Here is a 19,623-nt window from a genome sequence, read left to right as displayed (position 1 = left end):
ATCACTCACTGTGGACGTCCGGCTGTTGTAGCGCTCCTCTCCACCCTCCACGCTGACTTTGGTGTAGCTGTTTGGGGAGTTCAGCCAGCGTGTTTTCTCTCTCTGCTGCCGCTGCTGCAGAAATTTAAATGGAAGCCGGGTGGCAGCTATGTCCTCGTCCTCCTCAAATGAGAATGCTGTGATAGTGGCGGGGATTTCCACATCGCTCTTGTGTCTTGGCTTCTCCCGCACAATGTGGTGCCGGTACATGTAGCCTGTCCTGTAGCCCTGTGTGATGGAACAAATTGGAACTGAATCAGAGAGGATGTAAAGATTTGGGCAATTTTGTGTAAATATATCAGATAAATGTCCTGACTTCAGTTTCCTGTGTTTAGATGGAGACCACCATTAATTCTACTGAAACAATTGCTTAACACAAGTGATTATATTGTTTCCACTCAGAAAAAACAGTGAGAATTTTTTTTCTGACACTTGTCAGCTAGCCTCATTTAACTTCTCTTGTTCCTGCTCTCTGTTTCAAACACCAAGCTGATTTACACCAGGCAAACACCACACAATGCCCCGATGGAAATGCATGTTACACCACCACTGTGGAGAAAAGCAGACGATACTGCAGCATGTATGTGTGACTGCAGCAGGATTGTGTGTTTAAACATGTTCAAAAGTTCTGAGATCCAAAGTATACCATATTTCCTGTATTGCTTCATCCACTGCATGACCTTACATACATGTTATTACAGGCAACAAAGTGCCTATAATACATGTTAGAGGAGCATTCACAAACTACATATGTGCATGTAATACAAATGTAATGACACACACTCGTGCCAAACTCCATGAACTTCATAAAGAGTAAATGTGAGGTGGAGAAGCACATTTGTGTTGTTGAAACCCCAAACAAGAGGAGCAGAAATGACCAAAAATACTGTGTGTATTGCAAGTATCTGACTTCTAAGGTGAACACATGAAGGTGTCCACACCCACAGAGCTGCGAAGTCTCCACAGAGACAAAAAAAAAGACAGCAAATTGTGCAGTGGGTATGAAATGCGATTGTATGCGCATGAAATATAATTTCTTCCCACAGTTTTATTAATTTGTGTGAAAATCCTGTGGTTCTTTTGGGCAACCCTTCTATGGAAATGCCCTACCTATTTACCAATGACCACAATCACTTAGCGATCAGATGTTGATCACTGCAAGTAGAAGACAGGCTGGAAGTCTTGGTTTGGACCACATTGGAGAGGTGTACAGGGATAGTCATTTTACGTTTGTGTGTGGAGTTTTAACGCAAAAATTGCATTCTGAATTGAGATGAAACAGATCTGTAAGAAAAGTTTGAAATTTCATAAAGTGTGAGCTGGTGTGTGTGTGTGCTTTTGGGTGTGTTATGCATGGACAAAACAAGCCACAGTTTAAGAAATTGTGTCAAAGCTTTGGCAGCAAACTGTGACAAATGGCATAGAGTTCCTGGAGTTGAATGCCTCACCGTCACTCCTCCAAAGCAACATCTGTCCATTGTGGACAAACAACACAAGCTTTGTGTCGAGAGACAAAGCTTGAGTTCAGATGAATCTGAGCAACTTTAATCAAACTTTTCTACAGAAGTTTTTCCTTCTTCATCAATATGGTTAACTACAAACTTTAGCTGACTTTTGGACGTGTCAGTTATAGAGCAGGAACTTCTTTCTTGGTCAAGAGACTCTTAGTCCATGATGATGTAAAACTTGCTTGATTGTAGACAGTAACACTGTTGTTTGAGCAGGTTCCATTTAATTTGCGTTGTCCAAAGACTTTCCAGAAAGCATAGAGAGTGTGCTGGTTTTCTGATTTCACTTATTAACCTCACTTTTAGTAGATAGGATAAGTCCGTCTGTGAAATCACATGGTGGAGTCGGTGGTTGCAAAAAAAATTCACTCTCTTGGCCCTTTCTGGAATGCTTTTGGACACCGCTGCATTTCATGGAACTTGGTGGTTCTTGGGTTGTTCCTGATCATCAAAACCAATTTTCTCCCAGCTGTGAAAGATAAGGTCTTCTTCCAGAACATGGAAAAGTGGCAACACCTCCCAGTAAACTGTACTTACGTACAGTTTGTTGAACTGATGATGTGGGAATCTGCAGTTGTTTCAAAATGGCTCCACAAGACATTCCTGACTTATGTCAATCTATGATCCTCTTTCTCAAATTTGCACTGAGCTCTTAACTTTCCCTTTGTACTGTGATGGTTAATGCAATTAGTGTTGGCAAACAAACCCTTTGTGTGTTTGCACAGAAAAGCAACCAGTTGTTGTCAACTATGATCACTAACAGGATGTTAAAAGGCCTTCGTGAGTTAAGACATTTTGCAACTTTCAGCACCATTGAATTAATATTATAAGGACAGCTTGTGCGCCAAATTCTTGCTTTTTACAGATGAACTGGACAATCTTTCTATGCCAGAAAAAGAAAAGTTCAAAGGAATCACTTAAAGGCCAACATTTCTACAGCATTCAAATCAAATCGTCAAAGTTTGGAAAATTTATTGTTCAGTCCCATGTACAGTAAAACTCACCTAAACTGTCATCATATAAACTAGATAGTCGCAGTCACCAGACAAAGTCCCAAAGTTTTTGTACTGTTTTCCATGAAATAAACACCGTATATAATGGATTTTGTATAACAGATTTTTCGCTCACATTGGATAAAATATCCCGCACAATCGCAATGTATTTCCATTAAAAACCCTGACCAGTCTGGACGTGCACAGTAACAGAGGTACAAATTAAAGTTCAGCGCTGACACTCGCAGATTTGAGGAAAGTGGGACCGGAGTCATTTCCGTGAATAGAAGCTGGACTGTTTATTTTTTTCACAGTTAAATCAAACACAAAAGGCTGTGATTTGACACTTTTCTGCTGTCACTGCTTCATCTGCCATCATATTTTAATAGTTTTTGTAGTTCGCACGCTGATTAAAAATGGATCAGAAACTGTAACTTCACAGCATGAAGTTGGTAAAAGATGAAATTGTACAGCTTACCTTTGATATGGAGGTGATGATTGTAGAAAGGTTAAATTAGTCCATAATAAAGTATAATCCAGAGATGAACTTTAAAACTGTCACACACGTCATTGCATGACACGGAATTACAGAGCTGCAGAAGCATAAATCAGGCTTTAAATTCATGAAGTAAATTACCATAAATTGTAAAGTTATGTAAATTTGATAGCTTAACTATTTTTACATTTATTTTGATAGCACCTGTACCTGGATGTGTTGCTGTATGTGGTTAAATGATGTAAAAAATGTTGAAAATATAAAAGATTTCAGTAATTCAGCGCAGTTAGACCCAAAATGGTGCCATGTTCTGAGTTGACGCCACTCTCTCAATTAAGGCACTCTACTACCCCCCACCTCACTAAAACACATTGTTTGTCCTCTAAATCACTTCCTGGGTGGGCTATTTAAGATGCAACACTTTCCCAGCTCGCCCTCTGTCTGTCAACACTGCCACTTCACTGCTGCCACTTCACCCTGCCTCCACCCCACCGTCAAACTGTGGGCTGCCATCAGGCAAGAAAGTGTATCTTCTCCCTCGTATGTCAAGGAAGCATCAGAGGGGACTGATGAGGATCGCAGCCTATCTGCCAAAACTGAAAACTATATGCTGATGTTGCAATAAATACTCTTCTATGTGAGTTCTCTGACTGAACTGGATTTGGTATTCTTCTTTACACGTGGAAGTTAACGTCAGAAATGTTTTTATGAGAGACAAAGAGCATGATGGGAAAAGTGGAGAGCGACAAAAATGAGGCATTTAGGCTTTCAAATGGAAATTAGAGCTTTGAAAAAAACTGTTAAAGATAGATACTGTATTTCATGATTTCTTCAGAACTTCGATTAAAAATTCATTTATGTCTCTTTGCTTAATTCACCTCAAAGTGGACTTATTTACTCTCTTCCTTCAAATTCCACAATACGCCTTCAGAACTAATCTGTTTTTTGATTCAGTTTGTGAATTTTAACTGCTGTAACTGATGCCATCTCTAGGTGGCACTCTTTGTTCGGGTATGGTCAATGCTCACTGTTAAGTACTTTTATTCTCTGCAAACAAACACAAAAGGCTTGATATGAGAAAGTTGTATACTGTTTCCCTTCATTGTACTGTCAGCAGAATTTGCGCCAAGATGATGGAATATTGGCTTTAATGTGGACTGGTTATTTATTCTTTAAATTTCTGAGGAACTGACCAATGAACAACACAAAAATATGATCAACATTATACACAAAAACTACGTTTTACAACATATTGCAGAGCTCACTTTCCAAAATCATGTTTTTTTTTTTTTGGTCTAATCTTGCTGTTGCATTGAGATTCTGGCCCAGTATGTCCTTTCTTCTCTCCGTGCTCACCAGGTTATCCAGCATCCTCATCAAACACTCAAACTCCAACTCGCCAGGCTTCCACTTTTGCAGTCCGCCCATATTCACATCTTGTGCAGTGCCCATAGCAAACACCCGCGAAAGGTATTCTTCCCGATCCAGCACAATCAGGTTGTCTATGCCTCCAGCACATGAGATGGCTTTCACCTAAAACCACAGTGGGCAGAAAGACAGAGAAGATGACTGATGGCTTAAACATCAAAAACAAACAGATAGGGATTTCAGTGTGACAGCGTCATCATCATGTGTCTGTTCGACAAAGCTGGAGATATAAGGACTGAGTGTGTTCACTGAACTGTGTGACACTCCGTCTGATTTAGCAGTTATCGATGTCCTCCACTTTATGGCTCAAAATGCAGACTAGAGTGGCACAGAGAAGGATTTTCTTCAAAAGATGTGAAATGTCACTGTGCTCGATGGTACATGAGAAGATATTTGATCTGTTTTGTTCTATGAAAATCCCTCTGTGTTCGACACCACCGACAGCCTGAAGCCTATAAATCCTTCAGAGCTGTCTTGGTGGTTTCCTTCTTGAGTCTCCTTGTAGTAGTACAGTCGCTCAGTTTTTGAGACCCATATTTGTATTTCTTAATGATTGATGTAAAAGTCTGTCTGGGTGGTTGCCATCCACAACCCAAGATGGTTCTGTAATGTGGTGAATGTATGTATACCAATGGCTGTAATTCTTAAATGGTTAATGTGATATTTTTGCTAAACGTCATTACCAGCACATCCTGATTGTTTCATTTCAACTCTATTGTGGCGGTATACAAAAAATATCAAAGGTTGTGTCAATGTCCAAGTATGGACCTGACTATATAAAGGATATAGGGCTTCATATTGATGAAAAACATTTTTAATGAGTTTAAACTTCTAGGTCACCCAATATCAAAGCTCACAAGACAAACAGAAAGGTGACATATGACTTGACATTAGTGTGTAACAGTAACAATTGGTATATCTTTAACCAGTTCCTCAAAAAAGCCATACAAGCATTTGCCCACAATGTTGACTTTGGCCTCTGACCTTGACTTCTCAATGATTTTGCTCAAAATCAAGCAACTTTGTCCTTGACTAACTGGAAATCATTCCATGAAGTTTGGTTCAAATGTGATCAAACCTCTTCCAGATTTTGTCAACATACAGAGCTGAAGGCAATACCCCTGCATGTACTACTGCTGCGTGGGTGTCATGCAGGTGTATGTACGGGTGTCATAAATTTCTGCTACGCAACATCACTTTCTTACTGGCTTGATAAAAGTAGAACACTCTGTTTTGGTCTGGGATCAACATCTGGGCATTAGCTTGAGGAATCCCTCAAGCTAATACAAACTAGTCAAACTGTTAATCGCCTGGTTCTGAGCCTGATTATGTTTAGCCAACAATTTCCTCGCAACAACGGATTATCACGATTGGCACATTGCTATGAAAAAAGCAACAGTGTGTAAACACAAAAATGTCTGCAGCGAGACTGGATTTACTCAGAAATTTGCCAGCTGCTGTGGTATGGGTGGAACGGGAACGCACCAGGCTTGATATGAATCTTTCTTTGTGAGTTGGTACCTGGATTTCACAAGCATACTGTGCAGTGTAGATGAAATGAAGGGCCTCATCGATAGTTTCCCCGAGAGCCACCACACCATGATTTCTCAGCACAAGAACCTGGAACATATGCACACAAACACTGCAGTAAGATCAATGTCCATTTCATGAATCAACAAAGGCTGAGCCACTGGATCACAGCAGGGACCTGACACAGACTATATCGACTGCTGGAGAAAAATCCCTGGCTGAACTTTTGCAAATTTAGATTTGAAATTCAAATTTCAAATGATGAGGATCTAGTTGGGTGTTATATAAAATAAACAATGAATGGTTTCCATGTATGCAATGGAAAAACAGTATTTTCATTGGTTGAAAGCTGGAATAGTTCATTCATGGAAGCATCAGTCGAGTTGAATGAAACATTCCATCTTTCAACGACTACAAATATTCTGACATTGCACTCAAACATTCATTATTTGCATATTATATAATGGCTGACTGGATCCTTGTCATTTGATTATGGATTATTCATACTATTTGCCGTTGTGTTTCATTGACCGTGCCATTGTTCTTTTTTAGTGTGCAATTTTGTGTTTGAAATTTGCTATTGTATGCCTTGACCACCGCGCGTTTGCACTACTGGGGGCAGCATTTAGCTAAACATGATGGTGTTTGTTTTGCTGACGGACGATGATTTGAAGGAGCTATTGACGATGCAAATTCTTTTATCGCACACACAAAAAAAAAACAATAAAAACACTCTGCTGTAAGCCATCTGGAGGCATGAAGAGCTGTTAGGATGAAAAGCTGAAAAGCTGATGTGATTTTTCACTGGACTGAAGAACTACACAAAGTCTTTTTTTTGGATGTACACGAAGCCAGTGCATGGCATCACAGACTACACTGTCGCTATTATGGACTTCGACTTAAAGTTCGTGTTGGACTGTTAAGCAGCAGTGGAACACTAAAATGTAAGTCCTTTTCTGTTGTTTATAAATTCATAAAATATCAAATGACAAGGATGCAGCCAGTCTGCTCTGCATAAGCCTGATCCCGTCAGATCTCAGAAGCTAAGCAGTGCAGCAGCTGTGTGTGTTTCTCCAGGTAAAACTGGAGTTGCGTCAGGAAGGGCATCTGGCGTGAAACTTGTGCCAAACACCTATGTGGATCTGGCTGTATTTGCTGTGGTGACCCCAAACAATAATGGGAGCAGCTGAACTGACAACAACAACACATCAAATGACAAGGATCTATTTTAGCCATTATATAAAACAAATAATGAATGTTTTCTTTCAATGAAACGAGTATTTAATTTGGTGAAAGCTGGAACGTACCATTCAACGAGGCTCGTTGAATGGTACGTTCCAGCTTTCACCTCATGAAATATTCGTACCATTGAACTCATAAACATTCATTATTTGTATGCTATTTAATAACATTTAGCAATTATACGCAATAGACTAAAAACTGTAGTTGAATATATAAAATGCTAGTTGATTTGGAGTTGCTCCATAAATCCCAGTCAATAAGGAATATAATATTACTGCCTGGAGAAGCCAAAAGAAATGAGTTTTAATATTACTGTATTGTGCTACAAATTATTAGACCAGTAGATGTCAGGTGCTATGAAGCACTGGTTCATACACCTGGGTTTAGCACATGCAAAACCCAAATACTGTACAGTGTTTGGGATCAATGCCAGATTTGGCACTAGGATTTGGCATTAGGCTCCAGTATAGATGGACTTGTGCCATCCCTATTTATGAACATGATGGTGATGCTTCTCAATTCCTGACCTTTGTTGTTGGCCCAAGAGCCTTCTGCAGCTCGTGTCTCTCCTCCTGGTCATCCAGGCTACCGTGGTAGTCAAAGTAAGCGATATTACCAAGGACCAAAGACTCTTGGGAAATTGGCAAGATTCCACACTTCATGGCCGACACCTGAAAAGAGAGAAAAGGAGGAATGTAGCCATGAATCAAGTAGTCCATGAGCCAGGAGACAATTTTGACCTAATCAGTACCATAGCAAAACAACACTTACAAGCAGCCTCAGAGTACTATGGCTGACAAAAAAAAAAAAAAAATGCATGGTGGCCATCCCAGGGTGGCAGGTAGGGGTCAATGAAGAATTACACAGGGTTCAAAATTGAAAAATGCTCCAATTATTGTATATATAATATTTATATAATATTATATAATTATTTTATATATAATAATATATATTTTTTATATTATATTTTTACAATTATCCTTTACTGACCGAGTTTCATTCAAATGAAATTAAATCAACTTTATTTATATAGCGCCAAATCACAACAAACAGCTGCCCCAAGGTGCTTTATATTGTAAGGCAAGGCCATACAATAATTACGGAAAAACCCCAACAGTCAAAACGACCCCCTGTGAGCAAGCACTTGGCGACAGTGGGAAGGAAAACTCCCTTTTAACAGGAAGAAACCTCCAGCAGAACCAGGCTCAGGGAGGGGCAGTCTTCTACTGGGACTGGTTGGGGCTAAGGGAGAGAACCAGGAAAAAGACACTAATGATTAAATGCAGAGTGGTGCATACAGAGCAAAAAGAGAAACACTCAGTGCATCATGGGAACCCCCCAGCAGTCTAAGTCTATAGCAGCATAACTAAGGGATGGTTCAGGGTCACCTGATCCAGCCCTAACTATAAGCTTTAGCAAAAAGGAAAGTTTTAAGCCTAATCTTAAAAGTAGAGAGGGTGTCTGTCTCCCTGATCCGAATTGGGAGCTGGTTCCAGAGGAGAGGAGCCTGAAAGCTGAAGGCTCTGCCTCCCATTCTACTCTTACGTACAAACCCTAGGAACTACAAGTAAGCCTGCAGTCTGAGAGCGAAGCGCTCTACTGGGCTGATATTGTACTATGAGGTCCCTAAGATAAGATGGGACCTGATTATTCAAAACCTTATAAGTAAGAAGAAGAATTTTAAATTCTATTCTAGAATTAACAGGAAGCCAATGAAGAGAGGCCAATATGGGTGAGATATGCTCTCTCCTTCTAGTCCCTGTCAGTACTCTAGCTGCAGCATTTTGAATTAACTGAAGGCTTTTCAGGGAACTTTTAGGACAACCTGATAATAATGAATTACAATAGTCCAGCCTAGAGGAAATAAATGCATGAATTAGTTTTTCAGCATCACTCTGAGACGAGACCTTTCTAATTTTAGAGATATTGCGCAAATGCAAAAAAGCAGTCCTACATATTTGTTTAATATGCGCATTGAATGACATATCCTGATCAAAAATGACTCCAAGATTTCTCACAGTATTACTAGAGGTCAGGGTAATGCCATCCAGAGTAAGGATCTGGTTAGACACCATGTTTCTAAGATTTGTGGGGCCAAGTACAATAACTTCAGTTTTATCTGAGTTTAAAAGCAGGAAATTAGAGGTCATCCATGTCTTTATGTCTGTAAGACAATCCTGCAGTTTAGCTAATTGGTGTGTGTCCTCTGGCTTCATGGATAGATAAAGCTGGGTATCATCTGCGTAACAATGAAAATTTAAGCAATGCTGTCTAATAATACTGCCTAAGGGAAACATATATAAAGTGAATAAAATTGGTCCTAGCACAGAACCTTGTGGAACTCCATAATTAACCTTAGTCTGTGAAGAAGATTCCCCATTTACATGAACAAATTGTAATCTATTACATAAATATGATTCAAACCACTGCAGCGCAGTGCCTTTAATACCTATGGCATGCTCTAATCTCTGTAATAAAATTTTATGGTCAACAGTATCAAAAGCAGCACTGAGGTCTAACAGAACAAGCACAGAGATGAGTCCACTGTCTGAGGCCATAAGAAGATCATTTGTAACCTTCACTAATGCTGTTTCTGTACTATGATGGATTCTAAAACCTGACTGAAACTCTTCAAAGAGACCATTCCTCTGCAGATGATCAGTTAGCTGTTTTACAGCTAACTTTGATTGTTAGCTAGTTAACAATCTAGCTAGTTAGTGAACACACCACTGATTTCATGAATGAAATCAATGGTGTGGGTACACATCTCTATGTGTGGGTGTGACTGTAAGCGGTACAGCGCGGGTCATTATAATCTCATTATTTTAAGATGCAAATAAAAAAAAAATCCCCAGTCTTGTCAAACAATTTTAATCACTAACGACAAGTATTTTAACTAGACATTGGTCTAGCAGTGGAAAATATCAACTAGACATAAGTGAAGAGTTAATGGTCCGTGTCATCGGGCGACACAGGTACGGCAGGTAACATACAGCTGTTTATCATCCAAATATCACGGACAAAGTGACAAGAATAATCAAATCCACTTACACATGGAAGGAAATATTGTCTCCCTTGTTCCTCCGTTTGTGGCTCTGCCATCATGCGCAGCTTTCCGGCATATTCCATCTGTTTCTTGACGAGACTAAGTGAACTTCTATGCACGCAAATCACTAACTTGCCCGGAATTAAAATGGCGATCACGCCTCCTTGTCGGCACACAGCTCAGCGTTACTGCGCTCTCTAGCTCTTATATACAGCTCCATGTCTGCACACCACTTGTCAGTTATGTTTGATTACGTAGAGACTATATAAGAACCGAGATTTAGTTTATTCTTTGCCAGATACTACTGAAAACTCCCAGTCTGTTTTTCTGTGTCGTGTTAACCTTTTGCCTCGCCAGCCACCAAGTCTGGTCAAATGCTCCAGATAGAGATCAGAGAATTTTTCTGACTGCTGCACTGTGACCTTGAATGCGTCTCCAGCTGTGCAATCAGACGCCGAAGCATCCTGCAGTTATACAAAGGTAACACTGGCCTGGCCCCTTGACTCTGCATTAGCACAAACTGTTCTCATGTTCCAGAACTATCTGGTACTGCCTGGACCTGGACCCTGGTACTGGCTACCGGTTCCACACGTCTCTGTGGAAACCCGTCTGCTCCTGGCTAGAGCGCTCCTGGACCTAATCACCAGTTAAGTTCTGCTCTCTCGCTCTCTGGGATTCTGCTCTCACATTCCTTAAGACAGTGACTGTGCTTTCAAAAAGAACTATTCAAGAATTCTTCTAAAGAACTGCATAAACTTTGACACCAAACAATTAAGGAACGCTTCCCAGATGTATCCCATTCAGCTTAATTGGAGCTGGGTTTCTACTGCAGCTCTTGACCCTTGACCTTGGAAAACTCTTATAAATTGGAATGAACAATTGCTGAACAGTTACAGACATTATTTTATTCATTCTGAGACATTCTGTGTTTGCTCCTATTCTATTCGATCCTCAGAGGATGTATTGTTTTATTGTGGGAGATCAGATGCACTTTTGAGCAAAATACATTTACCTATGCATGCCATTCGATGTTTGAATGTTAATTGTAGTGACACTTCTCACTGTGATGACCTCTGTGAAATGTACAATTGTATTGTGTTTGCCTTATCAGAAGCCAGCAGACCTCTACTCACTCTCCCTAATAAAGCTGTAAACGCTCAGCCTGGGTGGAATAGGTATGAAGCTAAGGCGGCCCATAAGGCCTGGGTAATTGCTGGTAGACCTAGGCAGGGGCCATTTCTAGAGCATAAAAAGGTAACCAATACTAGATATAAATATGCAGTGCGCTTTGTTCGCAAGCATGAGCAAGCCTTGAGAGCTGACTCTATGGCTGGAAAACTGCTTGACAGCAATGTCACTGGCTTCTGGAAAGAAGTGAAGAATATAAACAGGGTTAAAACAGCACTGCCATGTAACATTGAGGGTGTATCTGGTGGAGAAAATATAACTGAACTATGGAGGCACCATTATGCTGCTCTGTTCGACTGTGTCACAAGTGAGCCCTACAGGTAATGTAGAGGAGGAAGTGGTACACATCAGGAGGAAGTGGTACACATCAGCCCCTATGAAATTTCCCAAGCCATAAGGCAACTAGCTGATAACAGGGCATGTGGCATGGATAATATCACTGCAGAGCACCTGAAGCTTGCCAGCTCTAGGGTTGCTGCGTTGCTGGCTATTTGTTTTACAGGGTTGGTAATGCATGGTATTCTGCTAGATGCTACGTTGACAGTTATTTTAGTACCTGTCATCAAAGACAAGGCTGGGAAGGTAGGGAGTATGGATAACTATCGGCCTATTGCCCTAGCCAGCATACTGTCAAAGGTGCTAGAAAGTGTAATATTTGACAGAATTGGGGATTTTATTTGCACCACGGATAATCAATCTGGCTTTAAGAGTAAGCATAGTACTGATTTGTGTATTTATGCATTAAAAGAAGTAGTAGAAAAGTACAGAGGGCATGGCTCAACAGTGTTGGTGGGCTTTATTGATGCCTCTAAGGCATTTGACAGAGTTAACCATCACAAGCTCTTCGCCAAGTTGAAGCATAGGGGTGTTCCGGGTAGCATCATACGTATCCTGGCATATTGGTATGACAGACAGACTATGCAGGTGAAATGGGGGAGTTTTTTATGTTCTCCCTTCAGAGTTGGCAATGGAGTACGGCAGGGTGGGCTTTTATCCCCAAGCCTATTCAGCCTGTACATGGAGGACCTGTCAAGGCAGTTGGGAGATTGTAGAACAGGGTGTATTGTGGGCAACACCTTAATCAATCACTTGATGTATGCTGATGATTTGGCCATTATATCTCCCAGCAGTGCAGTGTTCCAACAGCTTCTCAATATATGTTCTGACTACGGGGTCAGGTTTGACATCAAGTATAATGCCAAAAAGAAGCATGATAATGATATGTAGGACCAAGGAGGATCAGCATCTTAACTTCCCAGGTTTCTATTTGTCTGGTTATGCCCTGTCTGTGTGCACCAATGTAAAATATCTAGGACACATTGTTAACGGTAAGATGGAGGATGATGCTGACATGCTCAGACAGAGAAGAATGCTTTATGTCCAAGCCAATGTGTTAGTGAGAAAATTTCATTACTGCTCTGATGAAGTGAAGGTGAACTTGTTTAGAGCTTACTGTACCCCTATGTACACAGCCCCCCTCTGGGTGAGGTATAAGAAGGAGAGTCTGCGCAAACTTCAGGTTGCGTATAATGACTGTCTAAGAATCCTCCTCAAGAAGCCCAGGGGTAGTACTGCCAGCAAGCCTTTTAGTGATTTAGGGTTAAACACCTTCCAGGCTACCCTGAGAAGACTGATGTACAAGTTTATATGTAGACTGCAGGGGTCCTGAAATAATCTCATTATGCAGTTGACCAAACCCAGGTGCAGTTCTGTTAGATACCAATCCCATATGTGGAAATATTGGTATTTGTGCCTTTTATAGAATGTGTATGCATTTATTTTTAATGGCATCTTTTACTGTTTCTATTTATTAGATGCCTTTTTATTGAATTTGCATAAGCACTTTTTTATGTATGTATGTATGTATGTATGTGTGTATATGTATATGTGTATATGTATGTATATATGTATGTATATATGTTTATGTATAAATAAGTGTATGTATATGTGTTTGTATATATATTTACTTGTTTTTTTTAATATTACGTGATATAACACCTTTTCTTATACTATATATTTGTTTTATGTTTTGTATTTGGACGTTGGAGTTTGCAATAAAGTTTGACGACTATTCTGAACTGAGACTGTTTGTGGCAAGCACTACTAAGTGCACTCCACTTACCCACTGTGTCTTCTTCCATAGTTCCTGGTTACTGAAGCTGTGTCCCACCTGGCCCCTGGTCTCTTTCCTTGCGTGTGCCTTCATTTCTCAAGGCTGGCTCGGGATCCTGTAGATCCCTATTTTCACAGCTAGGAGGCAGGCCACTGTCCATACTGCAGGAAACCCCCAGCACAGCAGCCTTACTGTACTCCTGTGTCCAGCTCCCTGCGTTTGGGTCCAAAGTGGGAACGCTTCGGTTCCACCCGAACCATAACAACTCACCCCTTATACTATAAAGAATACCAAAGAAGTGTGCAAAAAAATATAAATTGAACAATGAACTAAAATTTCAAAACACAACCAGACAAACAATAGCGCACAATGCACAAACAACAAACAATAACAAAATCAGTAAAACTATAACAAATAATTTTATTATTTTTGTAAAGCCTTTTAAAGTCAACTAAAGCACTTTTGTGCAACAGAGGATCTTCAGACAGCACAAAATCCCAGTTTAATTTAAACCTGTTAACACCGTGAGACAGAAATTAGTTCATCCTAAGGACAGGATCCCTAATTACCCACACAGCAATGTAGTGTATTCTAGCACCGCAGAGAGGGCGCCAGTGGACCTCAGTCTGCAGTTCATCTCCACTTTAAAGACACTAACCACATGTTTGAGGACAAGGAAGTTAAAATCTTAGCCAGAGAAAAGAAATGGTTTGAGAGGGGAGTGAAGGAAGATTTGTATGTGAAATAGTTGAAACCCAGCCTTAACCAAGGAGGGGGTCTGAGACACGCTTTGTCCCTTGTTTACAATGGGGTACTCAGGTCAAAGCAGTTTCACTCTTTTGTTCATGGTAATGAGTCATTCACGTCGTCAGGAGAGGCGTCAGTCCCATCGTTATGAGGGACAGCTGCCCTGTCATTAGGAAGGTGGTAACTAGAGTACAATAGGTGCTAATTATCACAATTGTTAGTCACTGCCAACAGCAGTCTGCCTCTTAGTAGGAGGGGTCTTGTTCAGAGTTGCATTGTGCTGCTGAAGTGAGCCCAATCACATACACAAAAAAGTTCCCTGGAACGGCTGCATCTGACACATGGGACAGTATGGCCCACTGCCAGGACGTGCACCTGTAGCTCAGTTGGTAGAGCAGGTTGTCAACTAACTGATGGGTCGGTGGCAAAACCCTGAACCCTCCAAAACATCTACTTAATTTGCCCCAATCAACCCTGTTAAATTGACCATACTGCCACTCAATGATTTTTTTCGCCATAAAGGTTTCGACTGTGGGTTTTCTAACTTAGTTCTCAAAGTAAAGACAAATAAAAGCTTATTATTTGGAAATCATGGACGTTGTGTCCTCTGGACAAAAGAGAAAAAGGACCATCCAGATTGTTACCAGTGCAAAGTTCAAAAGCCAGCATCTGTGATGGTATGGGGGTGTGTTAGTGCCCATGGCATGGACAACTTACACATCTGTGATGGCACCATCAATGACAAAAATGACTCCACGATTTCTCACAGTATTACTAGAGGTCAGGGTAATGCCATCCAGAGTAAGGATTTGGTTAGACACCATGTTTCTAAGATTTGTGGGGCCAAGTACAATAACTTCAGTTTTATCTGAGTTTAAAAGCAGGAAATTAGAGGTCATCCATGTCTTTATGTCTGTAAGGCAATCCTGCAGTTTAGCTAATTGGTGTGTGTCCTCTGGCTTCATGGATAGATAAAGCTGGGTATCATCTGCGTAACAATGAAAATTTAAGCAATGCTGTCTAATAATACTGCCTAAGGGAAACATGTATAAAGTGAATAAAATTGGTCCTAGCACAGAACCTTGTGGAACTCCATAATTAACCTTAGTCTGTGAAGAAGATTCCCCATTTACATGAACAAATTGTAATCTATTAGATAAATATGATTCAAACCACCGCAGCGCAGTGCCTTTAATACCTATGGCATGCTCTAATCTCTTTAATAAAATTTTATGGTCAACAGTATCAAAAGCAGCACTGAGGTCTAACAGAACAAGCACAGAGATGAGTCCACTGTCTGAGGCCATAACATGATCATTTGTAACCTTCACTAATGCTGTTTCTGTACTATGATGAATTCTAAACCCTGACTGAAACTCTTCAAATAGACCATTCCTCTGCAGATGATCAGTTAACTGTTTTACAACTACCCTTTCAAGAATTTTTTAGAGAAAAGGAAGGTTGGAGATTGGCTAAGATAGCTGGGTCAAGTGATGGCTTTTTAAGTAATGGTTTAATTACTGCCACTTTAAAAGCCTGTGGTACACAGCCAACTAATAAAGACAGATTGATCATATTTAAGATTGAAGCATTAATTAATGGTAGGGCTTCCTTGAGCAGACTGGTAGGAATGGGGTCTAATAGACATGTTGATGGTTTGGAGGAAGTAACTAATGAAAATAACTCAGACAGAATAATCGGAGAGAAAGAGTCTAACCAAATACCGGCATCACTGAAAGCAGCCAAAGAGAACAATATGTCTTTGGGATGGTTATGAGTAATTTTTTCTCTAATAGTTAAATTATTATTTATTATTTATTATTATTAGCAAAGAAAGTCATGAAGTCATTACTAGTTAAAGTTAAAGGAATACTCGGCTCAATAGAGCTCTGACTCTTTGTCAGCCCGGCTACAGTGATGAAAAGAAACCTGGGGTTGTTCTTATTTTCTTCAATTAGTGATGAGTAGTAAGAAGTCCTAGCTTTACGGAGGGCTTTTTTATAGAGCAACAGACTCTTTTTCCAGGCTAAGTGAAGATCTTCTAAATTAGTGAGACGCCATTTCCTCTCCAACTTACGGGTTATCTGCTTTAAGCTGCGAGTTTGTGAGTTATACCACGGAGTCAGGCACTTCTGATTTAAGGCTCTCTTTTTCAGAGGAGCTACAGCATTCAAAGTTGTCCTCAATGAGGATATAAAACTATTGACAAGATAATCTATCTCACTCACAGAGTTTAGCTAGCTACTCTGCCCTGTGTTGGTATATGGCATTGGCAAACATAAAGAAGAAATCATATCCTTAAACCTAGTTACAGCACTTTCTGAAAGACTTCTACTGTAATGAAACTTATTCCCCACTGCTGGGTAGTCCATCAGAGTAAATGTAAATGTTATTAAGAAATGATCAGACAGAAGGGGATTTTCAGGGAATACTGTTAAGTCTTCAATTTCCATACCATAATCAGAACAAGATCTAAGGTATGATTAAAGTGGTGGGTGGACTCATTTACATTTTGAGCAAAGCCAATTGAGTCTAACAATAGATTAAATGCAGTGTTGAGGCTGTCATTCTCAGCATCTGTGTGGATGTTAAAATCGCCCACTATAATTATCTTATCTGAGCTAAGCACTAAGTCAGTCAAAAGGTCCAAAAATTCACAGAGAAACTCGACCAGATGGACAATAGATAACAACAAATAAAACTGGTTTTTGGGACTTCCAATTTGGATGGACAAGACTAAGAGACAAGCTTTCAAATGAATTAAAGCTCTGTCTGGGTTTTTGATTAATTAATAAGCTGGAGTGGAAGACTGCTGCTAATCCTCCGCCTCGGCCCGTGCTACGAGCGTTCTGGCAGTTAGTGTGACTCGGGGGTGTTGACTCATTTAAAATAACATATTCATCCTGCTGTAACCAGGTTTCTGTAAGGCAGAATAAATCAATATGTTGATCAATTATTATACCATTTACTAACAGGGACTTAGAAGAGAGAGATCTAATGTTCAATAGACCACATTTAACGGTTTTAGTCTGTGGTGCAGTTGAAGGTGCTATATTATTTTTTCTTTTTGAATTTTTATGCTTAAATAGATTTTTGCTGATTATTGGTGGTCTGGGAGCAGGCACCGTCTCTACGGGGATGGGGTAATGAGGGGATGGCAGGGGAAGAGAAGCTGCAGAGAGGTGTGTAAGACACTCCTTCCTGGTCCCAACCCTGGATAGTCACGGTTTGGAGGATTTAAGAAAATTGGCCAGATTTCTAGAAATGAGAGCTGCTCCATCCAAAGTGGGATGGATGCCGTCTCTCCTAACAAGACCAAGTTTTCCCCAGAAGCTTTGCCAATTATCTATGAAGCCCACCTCATTTTTTGGACACCACTCAGACAGCCAGCAATTCAGGGAGAGCATGCGGCTAAACATGTCACTCCCGGTCCGATTGGGGAGGGGCCCAGAGAAAACTACAGAGTCCGACATTGTTTTTGTAAAGTTACTCACCGATTCAATGTTAATTTTAGTGACCTCCGATTGGCGTAACCGGGTGTCATTACTGCCGACGTGAATTACAATCTTACCAAATTTACGCTTAGCCTTAGCCAGCAGTTTCAAATTTCCTTCAATGTCGCCTGCTCTGGCCCCCGGAAGACAATTGACTATGGTTGCTGGTGTCGCTAACTTCACATTTCTCAAAACAGAGTCGCCAATAACCAGAGTTTGTTCCTCGGCGGGTGTGTCGCCGAGTGGGGAAAAACATTTAGAGTTGTGAACGGGTTGGCAGTGTACAAGGGGCTTCTGTTTGGACTACGCTTCCTCCTCACAGTCACCCAGTCGGCCTGCTTTCCCGGCTGCTCGGGATCTGCCGGAGGGGAACTAACGGCGGCTAAGCTACCTTGGTCCGCACCGACTACAGGGGCCTGGCTAGCTGTAGGATTTTCCAAGGTGCAGAGCCGAGTCTCCAATTCGCCCAGCCTGGCCTCCAAAGCTACGAATAAGCTACACTTATTACAAGTACCATTACTGCTAAAGGAGGCCGAGGAATAACTAAACATTTCACACCCAGAGCAGAAAAGTGCAGGAGAGACAGGAGAAGCCACCATGCTAAACCGGCTAAGAGCTAGTAGCTGTGCTAAGTTAGCGGATTCCTAAAAACACACAAAGTGAATAATGTGTAAATAATATAGGTGATTCAGCAGAAGGAGTGCTTTAGTTAAGGCACGTGAAGATTACACTGTGAAACAAATCGTTATCTAGTTAACTAGATCAATCTAACTGCGCAGATTAAACAGCTAACAGATACAGCAAATACAGCAGATACAGCGTGGCTTTGTAGTAAAGTCCAGACCTGTCGCCCATTGAAAATATGTGGCGCATTATGAAGCACAAAATACGACAACGGAGACCACGGGCTGTTGAACAACTGAAGTCGTACATCAAGCAAGAATGGGAAAGAATTCCACCTACAAAGCTTCAACAATTCGTGTCCTCAGTTCCCAAACGCTTATTGAGTGTTGTTAGAAGGAAAGGTGATGTAACACAGTGGTAAACATACCACTGTCCCAGCTTTTTTGAAATGTGTTGCAGGCATCCATTTCAAAATGAGCAAATATTTGCACAAAAACATTACAGTTTATCAGTTTGAATATTAAATATCTTGTCTTTGTTGTGTATTCAATTGAATATAGGTTGAAGAGGATTTGCAAATCATTGCATTCTGTTTTTATTTACATTTTACACAACGTCCCAACTTCATTGGAATTGGGGTTGTCTAAATTTTCTCAAAAGTTTTCTCATAGCAAAAGAAAAGAAAAACCATCACAAAAATCATGTAGAATAAGCGATAAAGAACCAATAAGGAACATTTTATTCCTTAAAGAGCAGTCACTAAACATGATCCAAATCCAAAAGCTCTTGTATCACCTTTGTTTCATCTGGAGTTCCACTTAATTTAATCCACACTTGACAGTTCCTGGGTCAAGTTGCTTGTATTTCTTTGTTTTCGAAGGGCTCTGGCTTGTCTTGGAATATCCGCATTTTTCTTTATGTCTTCATAGACATTGATTCTACTGTATGCCCACCAAAATGTCTTTGTATGTTGGGGGTATAACAAACATGTTTGTAAAAACAATGTGTAACATCATGTCTGAGCGATAATTTGAGAGAGTAATTATCATGACAGGCCAAGTGCTTGTAGCTCAGTTGATAGAGCAGGTTGTCAACTAACTGATGGTTCGGTGGCAAAACATCTACTTGCCCCAATCAACCCTTCTGAATTGACCATATTGCAACTCAATGATTTTT

The 19,623-nt window shown here is 40.5% G+C and overlaps 1 protein-coding gene across 6 annotated transcripts in view; it reads right to left on the bottom strand.

The window, feature by feature from the left end:
• The window catches only part of add3a (adducin 3 (gamma) a), a 259,484-nt gene that overhangs the window by 29,592 nt on the left and 210,269 nt on the right, over positions 1-19,623 (bottom strand). For all 6 annotated transcript variants that reach the window (XM_034189173.1, XM_034189174.1, XM_034189172.1 and 3 more), the window contains 4 exons: positions 7,763-7,906; positions 5,985-6,083; positions 4,392-4,568; positions 10-267 (listed from right to left, as the gene is read on the bottom strand). In XM_034189173.1, the coding sequence (XP_034045064.1) occupies positions 10-267; positions 4,392-4,568; positions 5,985-6,083; positions 7,763-7,906 (678 nt within the window). The remainder of the gene's footprint in view (positions 1-9; positions 268-4,391; positions 4,569-5,984; positions 6,084-7,762; positions 7,907-19,623) is intronic.

This window comes from Thalassophryne amazonica, chromosome 15 (assembly GCF_902500255.1).
Source record: "Thalassophryne amazonica chromosome 15, fThaAma1.1, whole genome shotgun sequence".
In the NCBI taxonomy this organism is placed as follows: domain Eukaryota; kingdom Metazoa; phylum Chordata; class Actinopteri; order Batrachoidiformes; family Batrachoididae; genus Thalassophryne; species Thalassophryne amazonica.
The sequence above is the reverse complement of the archived record's forward strand: the minus strand, read 5'-3'. Positions and strand labels throughout refer to the sequence as shown.